The following is a 13,922-nucleotide window of genomic DNA, read 5'->3' on the forward strand; positions in this document are numbered from 1 at the left end:
CCTCAGAAGATCACATCTTTACATGCAGGTGCCATGCTCCTCTACCCAGGAGGCAAGTTTCCTGGGAAAACCAATTCCAGTGCAGGGCCATGCCTGTTTCACAGAGGAGCACCATCCATCCCAGGGCCTTCCTTTCTCCAAAATGGAACAGAGAAGCAAAGTCCTATCAAGTTGCAAATACATCTCTACTGGCTGCTGGGAGCCAACACCAACAGCCCCTGTCCCCAGCTGTGCCCCAGAAGAAACTGTCTCTCCATCACCACTGATTCCCTGGAACAAATTGCCCTGGTTCCTCTAGAGGAGTGGCTTTGTCTGACATCAATTTCCCTGGCTCTCTGTGTGCCAGGGAGGAACAGACTGCACAGGAAGGACAGAGCTGCAGACACACCACTGTCACACCCTGCCTGCACTGCAGGGCTGGGCACGGGCTGAGCCCACAAGGAATTTGGGGTGTCCTCACAGCAGGGTGAGAGGTTTTCCACATCCAAAACTCCTCCAGGTGCCTCCCTGTTAAAGGGGAGGTGAGAAGGTCTCCCCTGGCCCAGCTGGGCAGAAAGCCAGTCTCAGCAGCATGCAAGACCCCTAAAATGCTGAGGAGAAGAGAACAAGGCCAGCACATCACCCTCTCCACAACCAAGCTTGTGAAGGGATAGCTCTGTCTCCAGACACTTGAGAGGCTCATGCAGCACTCACAACTGCACCAGAAACTGTGGCCAGCAAGGGGAGAGCAGGCACAGCCTTACCTTGCTTCCTTTCCTCTGTCTCGGGTTGGCAGCCCTCACCACTTTCGCTGGAGTTGAAAGTTCTGCAAGAGAAGGACAACAAAAGTGTTAAAACACAGCTGAGGACTGCGAGTGGGAGTGTTGGCTCTGGAGACAAGTGGGTAGGAAGCAAAGCAGCTCCCCCTTGAGCAAAGGAGGGCTAACAGGAAAAGGTAAGCAGAAAACACAGCCAGCTCCTGACTGGAGTCCCAGAACTGCCCCATTAAGATCAGAAAACTCCTGACCAATCCAGGTGGCCCAGAGATGGACTTTTAACCCCATCCTGCTGCAGGATTGCAGTTCCTGCCTTAGCTCTGCCCTCCGCAGCCAGGGAGGGGGGGTGGGGGGCAAGGAGCTCAGCTCATGCTGCAAAGCACCCACAGAACAGCAAACAAAACATGTCCTTGAAAAGCCAATTCCCATCACGGTGATGTGAGGCCAGTGCTCCCCAGGGAGCAGAGCAGGGCTCTGACTGAGAGATGCAAAAGTCTGTGGCTGCTGAATCCTGAAGTCAGGCATCCCAGCAGGGACAGCAAGTTCAAGAGAGGAAATGTACAGAGAGAATGAGCCAGACACATCAAGTGCCTAAATCCTGCTACAGCTGAAAGTATTTAGGCACTGAAGCACCTCTGGGGTGTTTTAACACATCAGACTGAGACTGTTGGGGTTCACACCTCCACAGACCTCACAGCAAGTCCAGATCTCAACCTCACCAGGGCCCATCTTGGCTCCAGCTCACACACCACCTCCTTTCAAGCAGAAACAGCAATCCAACTTGCTTTGTCCCTCAGGTCTGGCTGCAAGGTCTCTGATCAGGCTCACAGGGCACCAAGAGACCAAGCAACAGAGCAGCACAGCTCTGCCCACCCCTCAAGGATGAGGGTCTCCTCCAGGACCATGGTGCTCCACAGGGGGAGGAGAGCCCACTGGGCCCTGCCCCAAAGGGCAGCCTGTGCCAGGATCCTGCAGAGAGGATTTCTGCTGACTCACTGGCTTTGTTTAGAAGAAAAGCAGCCCGGACTGGGGTAGGGTGAGGGTGGGAGGATCAGCACGGGCTATCAAGGGATGCCCCAGGAAACACCCTGAGTAGCCTACTCAGCTCTGCTCAAAGCTGCCTTTGATCTCCTTCAGCAAGGCTGGGCAACTTTGCCTGGATGATCAAAACCGGTCCCCTTCTGAGCCTGGAAACCAGTGATTCATCCTGGCCTGGCTCAGAGCTGGAGGCTTTGAAGTGTCAATAAGGCAGAGTCAGACATGGCAGGACAGAGCCATGTGCACTCCCCTTCCCCACTTCCTTTCTCTATGGCACCTTCATGGCGATTTCAAGTCCAGAAGAGTCTAAGCTCTCAGCTGGATCACTGAACCCTCCCCTTTTCCCCCAGGACCTCCCCAGTCCACCTGCAGTGTCTCCCTTCATGAGCAGCAGCAGTCCCACGTGTCCCTCATTTATTCCATGTGCACTTCATTGAGAATCCTGGCTCCATGGCACAAAGCTTGCCACAGGGCTTTTCAACTTCCCCGCTAGTGTAGGAAGAGCCAGCACTTTCAAAACAGCCCCCAAAATCCTCCACTCAACACCCACAGATGTCACCAACTAAATATAGCTTCAAAAGCACAAGGAGATACAGCACAAACCCACAGCCAGCCTGGTTTTCCACAGACACAGAGCACCCCTGCCTGCTCCAGCTGCACTGATGGGACTGGCACAGCCTGATCAGGCTGATCTCTGGGGCTGGGGGACAGCAGGGACAGCTCTGTCTGCAAGGATCCCACCCAGCTGCCTGCTCCCACCACAGGCACAGTGTTTACAGCAATGGCATCGGGCCCTTTCCTCCAGCTGCTTCACCTCAGGAGCCCTCAAGGCCATAGATGTTCTTGTGCTTTTTTTTTGGGAACCAGTCAAAGAGAGGGGCCTCACAAGCAGCAGTGGAAGAGGACAAAGGGGCACAGGCTGCAGGGGCAGGTGCCACAGACTCCAACATCTCTGCGGGGGAGGGAGGAGATTGTTTGAAACAAGTTCTGCTGCTTTCCTTATCTGCAAGATATGAACAGGGATCCCTTATCTCGCTGAGGTGCTGAGGAGCCTAATTAGCATTTGCAGAGCACTATGGAAGACAAAATACAAAGCAAAGGGCTGCAGTCCAGTAGGAGGGAGGCTGTGGAGCATGGATGGAGCCGAGATTCAGCAATTCATGGTGGAGACCAAAGTAGCAGACTGAGAGGCTGTGGCTGTGCTGGTGGACACTTGGCCAGACACAGCATCTGCTGAGCCAAGACCACGGCAAGCAGAGGCCATGCATGCCTGGCACCCTCCAGGGCACAGCAACACATCTTGTGGTCTTCAGCTGAAAGACCCCCTGCATCAGCCTGGGAAGTGGAGAGCAAGTGAGTGCTGCTCATCCCATGCAGGAGCTCAGCACAAGCACTGAGGGGCTCTGCATGCTGCCCTGGTTCACAGCCGAGCCTCTAAAAGCTGCTGACAGATGTCTCAGACCTCTGGGTGTCTCACAAGCCTCCTTTTGCATCTGTTTGGTGGCAGTAAGTAATTTCAGTTGCACTAGCAGTGCCTGACCACCTCCTGAAAAACAGGGCCTCTCTGTGTGAGGGGACAGACAAAACAGCTGCAGCAGGAGGCAGCAGGGCTTTAGTGGTGTGAGGCTGGCACGGGGACAGCGGGCAGGGAAGCAAGGAGCAGCTTTGCCTGCGGCCACAGAGCAGATGCTGGCACAGCCAAGAACAGAAAAGCAGGTCTGGAGTTTTGATCTGCTGCCCGCAGCCAGAAGCTGATCATTTGTCCAGCCATGGGGTTGCCCAGCCACGAGGAGATTATTCCTTAGCAACGAGGGGGATGAGGCACAGGTGGGAGCACCCACAGCAGCCCCAGTGCTGCTATCACAGCCAAACTCTTCCTGTGGCTGTGCCACAGCCAGAGCCCTCGCTGGCTTTGGACACTCACTCCCAAATTCATCCCACAAACACCAAGGGCAAGGCTGTGCAGACACCTTGTGCTTTCCTGCAGCCCATACCTGGCTGGGAAGCTCACAGGGGCATCCAGGTGAGCAAATGCCACCTACCTGGAAGAAGAGCCCTTGCACAAGGACCAGACAGCCACAGTGACAGCAGATCCACAGCTAAATATCCCTCCACCTGAACAGGGACACTTGACATAGGACCATGGGACCCAGCCAAGGAGACATATCTACTACCTTATCTGTGAAAATTAAACCAAACACCCAGCAACTGGTTTTCTGCCTTTCCTTGCATCCAATGGAATTGATAATGGAATTTTAGAAACAGTACATGAAGAGAGGGACTAAATCTGCAGTGCTGGGCAGAGACCTGGCATTACTGAAGAAATACCTGTACCTATAGCAAAAATGCTGTAATGCCTGCTCCAGGTGTACCACGCATGTGCAATGCAGACAAGAGCTCCAGCAGCAGCTGGACAGCCTCAGAGGGCAGCCCAGGCTCCCAGCAGGAATGCAGAGTCCTCAGCTCTAGCACACTGTCCCTTACCCAGCAGCCAGGTCGACAGAAAGGAGCCATCCTGCTCCCTGCTCCACAGCCTGGCACCTACCAGAAACTGCTGATGAAGGAGGTTCCAAGCCAAGAGCCTGGACTTTGTGCTGAAGAGGCTGAGGCAGGGGCGCATGCTCTGTGATGCAGGTCCTGATGGGGCTGCAGGAGCCAAACCAGTATCCCCAGTTTCCCCAGAGCCCTGGCAGGAGCTTGAGGGTGCTGTATGAGACAGACAGCCACGTGCCCAGTGGTCCACTAGGATCCACTTCACTCTTGTATCTCCAAACAATCATCCCTTCTTCCCACATTCCACAGAACACTCTTGGCACATGTGAAGACTGTAAGTCCTAACCAACACAACGGGACACCCACTGTGGCATTGAGGTGGGTGAGAAAGAGCAAGTGCAGCTTGGGCAAAGGCGGGCTGAGAAAAACATTTAAAAATGTTTCTGCATGGGATTATCTGTTTTCCCAGGAAATAGCTTCTTCAGAGTCATTTTGTGAGGGCAGGGGAGTGCCTGCTGGGGTACTGACACACAGGAAAGATGTGGTGAAACAGCATCAACCCTCCAAAAAATTCCCATAAGACAGACCCAGCAGGCAACCTGACACAGCCAGGCAGCCAGGACCCCACTGTGGCTGCAAGAATCCCCTTCCTGGCCTAAAAGAATCCCTTGGGAGCCAACAGACAACAGCTCCAAAAGTGCATCCCCACCTTCCCAACATGGGAAACTCAGGCCACCAACCCTGTCCCTGTCCTTGCTCCAGGCCTCAAGGAATCTCTCTCCCAGGGTAGCCTGATCTGCACAGCAGCAGGGACACGACATGGATTCAGAGACTCTCTTGTGGCATTCATGCACTCAGCACAGGACTTGCAGTCTGAGCCTGCCCAAGCCATCAGAGGACACAGCTGGTGAGCTTCATGTCCACCAAGAGCACACAGGAACATTTGCAGGACCAGTCTTGCAGGTCAGATGTGCCTGCCTGCACCAGCAGCCCATCTCTTGGAGACGGTGACAAAGCTCTTTTCTTTTTGAGTCCATCCCGAAGAGGACCCCCTGAAGTTATAGGCAGGGAAGCCTTGGGGGATGGACAAACACTTTACACCTCTTTTGTGGGTGCTGCACCCATTTCTGGATCAACAATAGGCTGTGGAGAGTAACACACCCTTACTGTAAAGGGACTGGGAAGCACCAGCAGATGGGAGGGGACCTCGGCCTCCCCAGGGAGACACTGGCAGCACCCCTGTGCAGAGAGAGGTGCAGTTGTCCCCAGAGACCAATGAGCAGATCCACCCCTGCCCTGCCTCCCAAGGAGCTGCTCCCAGCACTGCCTCAGCCCTGTGCCAGAGCTGAGATGGGAAACACTTGTCCCTGCAGCTCCACACACGAGCGGAAAAGCCTGGGATTTATAGCACTGACTGCTTGGCATGCTCACATTTTGCTGAAGGCATCACAAGGCACACAAAGCCAGGAAGGTCCAGGACAGACTGCACCTCCTCTAGGTTTGCCAAGTTTTACAGCTCCATCTCCCACCAAATCGCAGTTGCAGCCAGAGGCACATGAGTGCACAGAGGGGGAAAGAAACAAGGGAGCACTGGATGGAGCTCTCAGACAGCTTTAAATGAGATGTTAGCACCAGGACATCCTCCAGCACAAATGGGCTGGTGCCTCCACAACAGGGGCTCCACCTGCTCCTGGGGACTGCAGAGAACCACAGTCAGCCCCACCACTAGCAGCACATGGTCTCCCAGTTCCCAGCGTTTGGCCTTGCTTACAAAGGCAAGAGGAATATCTGCAACACCTCAGCAATATCAGAAGTTTCCCGTACATGCAAGAAAAATTGCAGAAGAATGGCCAAGGTCAGGACCAAGCAGAAGACTGGATCCTTAAGGTGGATGGCTGAGGATTCAGGCTTGTAAAGCACATGGGAAGCCTGCTCAGCTGCAGCAGGAGATAAGCTGCAGGTACCATGGCTCAAAGCCTTCCAAGCAATTTTCCACAGCTCCTCAGCAGAAGCTCCACTGTACAAGCCCTACTGTAACAGCAAAGGAAGCAAGGAGCTGCCTACACCTCTCTGCAATGCAAGCTCTGTAACTGCTGCAAATATCACTCTCTAAAAATAACTTCAAAAAGGGCATCTGACAGCTCCATGGAGAGCATGAGAACACTCCCACCTGGGTGTCCTAGGCAGCTCCAGGAGCTCAGGAGTTTGCCCTGGAAAAGTGCAGGGAGGGAAGCTGGGGCACAGGCAGGTAGAGCCAGGACAGCACTGTCACAGGCTGAGTGTAGGCATCTGAGTTATAATCCCAGCTCTCCAAGCCCTCACATCCCTCAGCTGATAGTCCTGAAAGCCCCGGAAGAGGAGGAGCAGCTCAAGACGTGCAGAGCCCATCTCTGCTGACAGCACAAATGGGCAGCACAGCTCCTCACAGCGAGCAGGGGCTTCAGTCAGACCCCAGCCCTCCTCAGGGAGCTGAGGAACAGCACTGCTCCTTTAAACACACAAAGCTGCTACAAGCCCAACACACAGGCATTATCTGCAGGGTCTGACATTTATTTCCAGAGCAAATGAGGGGCAGGAAGGGTCTGGACTTACCAAAAATGCATGATCATCTTCACTGCAGCCTCTCAGTCCAAGACAGAAACACTTCAGCTACGTTCCAGGAGGAGTGGGTTAGGAAAGCATTTCTAACATTAACACTGTCAGTGAGGGCAGCCTGGACTCTTCCTGGCACAGACAGCTGCTATTAAAGGTAGCGAATGAACTCCCTCTTAAGGGCGAGTGACATCTTTCCACGGCCTTTTCAAGCAAACCTCTTCCCTGAAGAGGATTTCTAGGAAACTCCTGACACACAATCCATGCTCACAGCCCTGCACACGATCCCCGAAACGCCAGGCACACACGGAGTGAGACAGCACATGAAACGCCTCCCACCCTGTTTTCTACAAAAAAAAAAAAAAATAATCCTAAACGAAGGATTCTCTCCAGGGGAAACCAATGGTTCCCAGAAACCAAGAAGCACGGCACTGGGGACACAGCCAAGGTCACCCAGCTGACCAGACTTCAGAAACTGTCAAAATGAGGAAGATGGGCTGGCTCAGGCCCCCACAGCTGCCGAGCCACCCTGATCTCTGAGCAGGGAAAAGGTTCCCACCACCCCTGCAGGAGAGGCTGCTCCAGCACCAGCGCCTGACCCAGTACAGCTGGTGCAGACATCTCCAGCTGGAAGAGCACGACACCAGCAATTCCTCTGCCAGCATGGAAGGCAGAGAAGCCTTCAAGGACAGCTGTGAACATTCAGGTTAAATGGTTCAGGGACAGGGGCTGGAGAAGCCGGCAGCACTGCAGGGAAAACACCGTGTCAGTGTGGGCCCCTGAGAAAAGGCACGAGTTAATCCAGCTGCCACTCTGGGCACAAGGCACAGCAAGGACACCCCAGTGCTAGGACAGGAGGCCACCTGAGGCAAGGCTGCAGTGGCCCAGGGTATGCAAGTGAGCCAAATCATGGAGGAGATGGAGGGTCAGGCCCTCCTCCAGCCAGCTCAGAGACCAGCTGCTAGTTCATGATCTTTTTACTAAAATCAGTGGTGGGGGAGAGGAAAGGTTGACATGAACAGGAACTACAGGACAGCAAGGGAAGACACCAGGCAGGACTCACAACTTACAAAAAAATAAAGAAAAAAAACAACTCAGCCCACTCACCTTTGGGGACAACTGATTTGCAAATTAAAAGGGGGTGTCCACCCTCCAGGAAGGATCAGGAGCAGTTTCCTCCACTCCCGTTTAACTCTGCTGCACCATTCTGCCTGTTCTGCCAGGCTCTAATGAAAAGCTAGTTAACAGTTAATTATTACCCATTCAGACACACGATCCCCTACTCTGACTGCCGGCTGGGAGGGATAAGACAATCACGTGATGCAAAAATCCCGACCTTATGAAAGCACGGGCAACTATATTTAGTTGGAAAAACGATGACCTAGCGAGCCTGCTCCTCCCTGGCCCCCCCTCAGAGGAGCCGACCTGCCACCTCCCAGGATCCCACCTCCTGGCACCCGGGAAGATCCTCATCCAGCAGGAGTTGTAACACTTAAAACAGGGACACTGGCACCCTGTGTGCACATCCAGGCTACGCCGGGTGGAGGGGCCAGACCAGCACACAGCCCAGGCTGAGGGACCCTCCCTCCCCATCCTCTGCAGCAGGTCACCTTGTCAGCAGCAAAAGCTGATAAGCACCAAGAGCAACAAACAGGGGCCTAGCCCAAGGCCCTGGACCTTATCTTGAAAGCAGGAGGCACACTGGGAACCTGACCAGTGTGACCAGCATAGGAGACCCATTCAGCAGCAATGCTCCAGCTGCTGGCTCCTCCATGCCTAGGGCTGGTGACAGAGTGGCCCTCCTGGATCAGTCTAGCCCTCTCTCCTCAGGGCTGGGTGACCAAGACAGACACGGTGTGCTGAGAACAGAATGGGAGCCAAGGCAGCACCACTGCTGCGGAGACATGGCCCTAGAAAAAAGGTGCAACAACAAAATCCAAGAGCATCACCTGCTCCCTCTTCAGTGAAAGAGCTTCAAAGCAGAAGAAAAACAAAAAGCCTGAGGAGCAGACATCATTAATCTCTTGACATCAGCAGAAGGGTGCTCTCTGCCTGGATCCTGCTGTGGCTGACGAGACAGCCAGCGGCACCCGTGGCACGAGTGAGAGGAGGTCACTGCATCCCTGCCGAAGCCGTGCTGACACCATCCCTTTAATGGCCCTCAGCCTCTTCTGCAGCTGCATCTGGGGACTTGGAAGCTGACAAAACCCTTCCTAGGAAGCATCTGGTACGTCTCACTGTAAATATTTAACAACAAAAAGACAGGAATTGAGAGCCAAGCGCCTGCAGAGAGACCCTCCAGCTCCAAGCACTCACACTGTCTAGGAGGAGACTGTGCAGCTTCTACTGTGCCAGTGGAGGGGGAGAGGGGTTGTACAAGGCAAAAGTGAACTCTGCACAAAATATGCCTCTGGAAAACCTGTCATCTCAAAGAACAGAATGGGTTTCCAGAAAGGAGACTATGATGTAATTCAAATAGCATCATTCGAAGTTCCTCTCGCTGTGATTCCTGGACTTTCCTGGCTGCTTTGGCAGAGGCATCCCTGCAGGACCAGAGTGTCCCCTGAGCAGTGGCCACTTGCTAAGTGACCACTTAACCTTGCCCTCAGCCTGCACAGCTGCAAACCTGCCTCCCTGACTGCACAGAACAAGAAGAGACTGAGCAGCAGCTCAGCGTGTGAGGTCAAGGAACACAAAGGCAGCACGGTGCAGAAATCCAGCCCCATCTCCTGGGGCAGGGGACAGTAAGAGTGATTTGGTGGTAGGAGCAGGTGCAGCAAACTTTCCCAGGAATTTAGGGAGGTCATACCTAGGTCTCCCATTAAGCAAGATAAATGTGCTGAAGAAATCTTACAGTCTCATAACCACCTAAATTAAACTGAGCACACGTATGGGGGCTTCCTCCTGTTAGTGAATCCAGAGCATTAAGATCATGACAAGGCACTCAAATATCCCTGTGATCTTTGAGAGCAAGCAGAAGGGCTTCTTTTTGTGCTGCTTCAGGATTACTGCACCTCAGCTGAGCTGATTTTGAGGCATGCTTTTCCAAGCAGAAGATACATCATCCTCACTTATGTCCCCCACCTTAAGCAAAATGCAGAGACATTCCAGGTTTTTCTAAATAACTCTGATATAGCAACTCCGAACTTGCTGGGTTCACAATCACATGAATCCTGCTGTATAAACCGCTCTCTCTAATAAAGCTAATTCCAGTGCTACAGGTGGCTGCCTCCCATGTCAATACAGAGCATAAAAGAGTACAACACCCTAATCAGACTAAGTCTTCCCAAAGGAGTCAGGAATACCCAATTACAAAAGAGTGCAACATAGCAGTTTCCTAATTTAAAAATCCATCTCCCCTCCTTTTATTTCTAAAGGATTAAAACCCACTTCCTTGCAGTGGTAGTATCACCCTCATCTCTTTATGGAAAACTTCACAGCGTTTAATTCAAAGAGGCATTTATAAACTCAAGAAAGATATCTCAGACACTGCTGACAGTTGTACAAAATGATCAGGTCAGGGTGCAGCAGATGAAAAAAAGTCATCAGGAGTGGTGAAACCAAGACAGAGCATCACTTGCTGCTCTGCTGAACACCAGCGCATCCACAGCTGCACCCTGCAGTCAGCTCTGGTCTCTGGAATTCAACAAGGGCACAGGGGTGTTACAGCTGCTCAAAGAAAAGCAATTAAACCACCCAGAGGCAGCTTCTCCAGAGGTGAGACTAAAAAGGCTGGGATGCTCCACCATGGAGAGGAGGAGGGCTGGCTGCAGCATGTAGGAGGCCAGGAGGGCACAGGCACAGCACACTAAGCTAGCAGGAGATCCACTTCAAGTGGCAGAAGTATTCCCTGTCAGAGCAGGCAGCAAATTTCACACAGTAGCAAGTTCTGGGAGCTGAACAGCATCAGCTGCCTGGCAGAAGTTTGGTGTTCAGAGTGAAGTCCTCCACAGACATCCAGCTGCAGATGTGCCCTCCCATAATGTGTGCCATCACACATTATGTGTGATGAGCAAGTCCTCCTCAGCAGCAGAAGCGGGAATGTGAGAGTGTGTCCCTTAGCCCACCAAGCCCAACCCTGCACCTCTCAGGGGCGTTGAAGTCTCTCAGATTTCCATCTGAACTCCAGATCACATGGTTTGAAATGGCTCCTTCTGAAATGCACCCTACAGCTGCCAAATCCTGGTTGTGGGATGTGGGAGAGGAAAGCACTGAGGCACTGCTGTGCCAGACAGAAGGAAAGTGAAGCCTTTCTTCAACAGCTGCTTTATTTGCAAACACTGTTGGGTAACTGGGATGCCAACACTGCTGTGCTTCCACCTCCATAGTGCTTCCACGTGACACAGGATGATCCAGGCTGAGGATCCAGGCTGAGGGCACGCCGCCACATCCGTATACTAACAAGCAGGAACATGCTCTGGGGCACACTACAGCTACTGTGTCTACAAAATGGCTGAATTTTGGCTCAGGCATCCCACCTATGCAATTCCCAACCCTGATACTGCAACTCAGCATCTTCCATCACTCTGCTAACCATCTCCTTGGGAGAGGACCAACGGACTTCTCACCCAGAGGGGAAACCAGCCATAGACACACCTGACTTCACAAGATTAAGCTTAAAAAACAGATCCCTGATACACGTGTGGGAGTTCTGGTGACCAGAGTAAATTAACTCATTCAATAACCTCAGCAATGAAAGAGGTGAGGGAGTCAAAGCCAACAGCCTCAGGAATGCACAACAGCTCTGGTGGCAGGAGCAGTGGCACTCTGCCTTTGCCTGCTGCCTTCACACTTCACTGTGTTTTGAGATACCACAGCTTCCAGATAAGCTTAGCACATGGGAAGAAAAAGCATGGCACCAACTTTAAGGCTCTTCTGGAGAAAGGTATGAGAAAAACTGCATAATGTCTGTGCAACTACCATTTAGAGGAATCCTGTTCAAGCTTTAACTTATCTCCTAAAAACCAGACAGAATTGTAAAAAAAGCCCCAAGCTTCGTAGGTAATGTTTTCTGCAACACTGCTGCCATGTAACAAACACTTTCTGAAGCGCTATCATCTGCTGCAGACACACACTCCTGCCCCACCCTGCAGGCAGCTGTGCAAGGTCCCCAACCAGCTGGAGAACAGAGGATGGAGTAGTGCCAAGCAAAGGACATCTCTGAGTTCACAGCACAGGCAGACAAAACCCAATATCCAAAGAAGACAATTCTCCAGCAAGGTGGAGAAAAGCATCCTACAAGCTCAACAGATTGGAATGAGATCATCTTCAAACCCCTAGTATTTCACTATTACACATTAAGAGAACAAGAAAATCATGAGGGACTTAAAAATGTGGAATCAAAGCCTTAATCCAGTGATCTAGTTCTACACCACAGCCTTGGTAGCTGGCTAGAGCTCTGGAAACACACTCACATCTTCCATCCCTCTGTTCAGCTCAGCAAGTTGAATTACTTCAGTGTTACACCAGATCACTCCAAACCAGTGAGTTATTTTCCCTGAAATCAGCTTTAAGACACCAGAGCTGATTTCCATACTTCCAATGCCTCCATCAACAGCGATTTATCCTCACACCAGCCATGAACTGGTGGAATGGGATCCCAGGCAAAGCCAAAGATGGACATCAGAGGTGGACACAGTGACATGCCTGGGCTGACACAAGGCACTGACTGCCATTCCCAGTGCCTCTGCTACGGCACATCCCCACATGGCACTACAGCTCTGAAACAAAGGATCTCACTGACTGATCCTGGTATCACTGGTTAAAACACAAACCTTTCCTTCAGTCTTGGCACTTCCACAAGGTCAGCCTGGATGAGGAGCTTCTGGCAATTTGGGAAAGGCAGGAATTGAGATCATCAATATTTGCTTCTGAAAACTACATTTCTTTCCTGATTTGAAACCTCCATCCAGAACAACCTCGCTCTCCCAGCAAGGCTGCACACACCACTAGGGCCAGGAAGTTTTTCTTTGCACTGATGGCAACCCAGTGAGTAACTTGGTTGTCCTTAACAGCAATACTCAACAGCAACACACAGACTACAAGCCATGGGGGAGGTCTGTGCCTTCCCAAAGTACTGCAAATTCAAATATGTATCCTCAGGTTCATAGACACATCCATCTGTATCCAGGTTACATATAAACAACAACAATAATCTGAGTTACATTTGCATATTGACACATCAGTGTTTTCAATTATATGTGATGAGCAAGACCTACAAGTTCCCAAACTCCTTCACCTTGGACATCCAAATTTGCTATGCTACAATGTATGGGAGGAAAGAACCTTCCAGCTGTTTAGTCATCACTACATGAAAGCATAGAAGAGGTCACTGCTACACAGGAATGACCAAATATTAGAGGTTTGTTTAGGAAGTTCTTTTGCTTCGGTTTTTGGGTGGAGTTTTTTTGGGGTTTTGTTTGTGGTTTGGTTTTGGGTTTTTTTACATTAATGTCCATTGCATATTTCAGACTGTACATGGCATGTACCAGTCTTCTACGTCTGGTTAGTGCTGACTCTGAAGGAAGAGAAGAGCAGGGAAGGCAAGGGAGAAGGAAGTTTGAAGAGTTCCATTTTTATTTAATACATACCAGACTGGCCATCAGCTGGAAATATATCTGTAAAAGAAAAAAAAAAATCATCAGTATTAGTTGCAGCTGGAGTGCAAATTATATTTAAAAGGTCTCCTCTCTCCATTTGTTTGCTTTAGCTAAACAGAGGAAGTATTTTCTTAGTATCTCAAGTTAAACATCAATCCAGTTTGGAACCCACCTCAATTCAACCACTTGTTGTGAGAAAGATTTTGAAGGAGCCTGTGTTTACCTGAATGTGCTGCTCTCATAAATAACCTTCTGCATTAACTTCTAGCAGACAACAGTGAGCAATAAAAAAGGTTGTTGAGAGGTACAAAGATCCACACAATGAGCTGCTTGGTGGCAGCCCACACTCCTCCTGAGCAGCAACATCAGATGGAAATCTACAGAGAACATCTAACAGGGAGCACACGTGGAAGCCAAGGCAAAAGCCAAGGGAACATTCTTCTGA

General features: G+C 51.3%; 1 protein-coding gene across 3 annotated transcripts in view; it reads right to left on the bottom strand.

Moving 5' to 3' along the window:
- Window positions 1–13,922, bottom strand: part of LARP1 (La ribonucleoprotein 1, translational regulator) — a 45,294-nt gene that overhangs the window by 15,956 nt on the left and 15,416 nt on the right. For 2 of the 3 annotated variants that reach the window (XM_064387460.1, XM_064387459.1), the window contains exons 2-3: window positions 13,469–13,495; window positions 744–805 (exon numbers count right to left, since the gene is read on the bottom strand). In XM_064387460.1, the coding sequence (XP_064243530.1) occupies window positions 744–805; window positions 13,469–13,495 (89 nt within the window). Of the gene's footprint in view, window positions 1–743; window positions 806–6,878; window positions 7,157–13,468; window positions 13,496–13,922 lie in introns of those variants that run through there. The other variant, XM_064387461.1, reaches the window with a different exon arrangement.

Source organism: Passer domesticus, chromosome 13 (assembly GCF_036417665.1).
Source record: "Passer domesticus isolate bPasDom1 chromosome 13, bPasDom1.hap1, whole genome shotgun sequence".
NCBI classification, from domain to species: Eukaryota; Metazoa; Chordata; class Aves; order Passeriformes; family Passeridae; genus Passer; species Passer domesticus.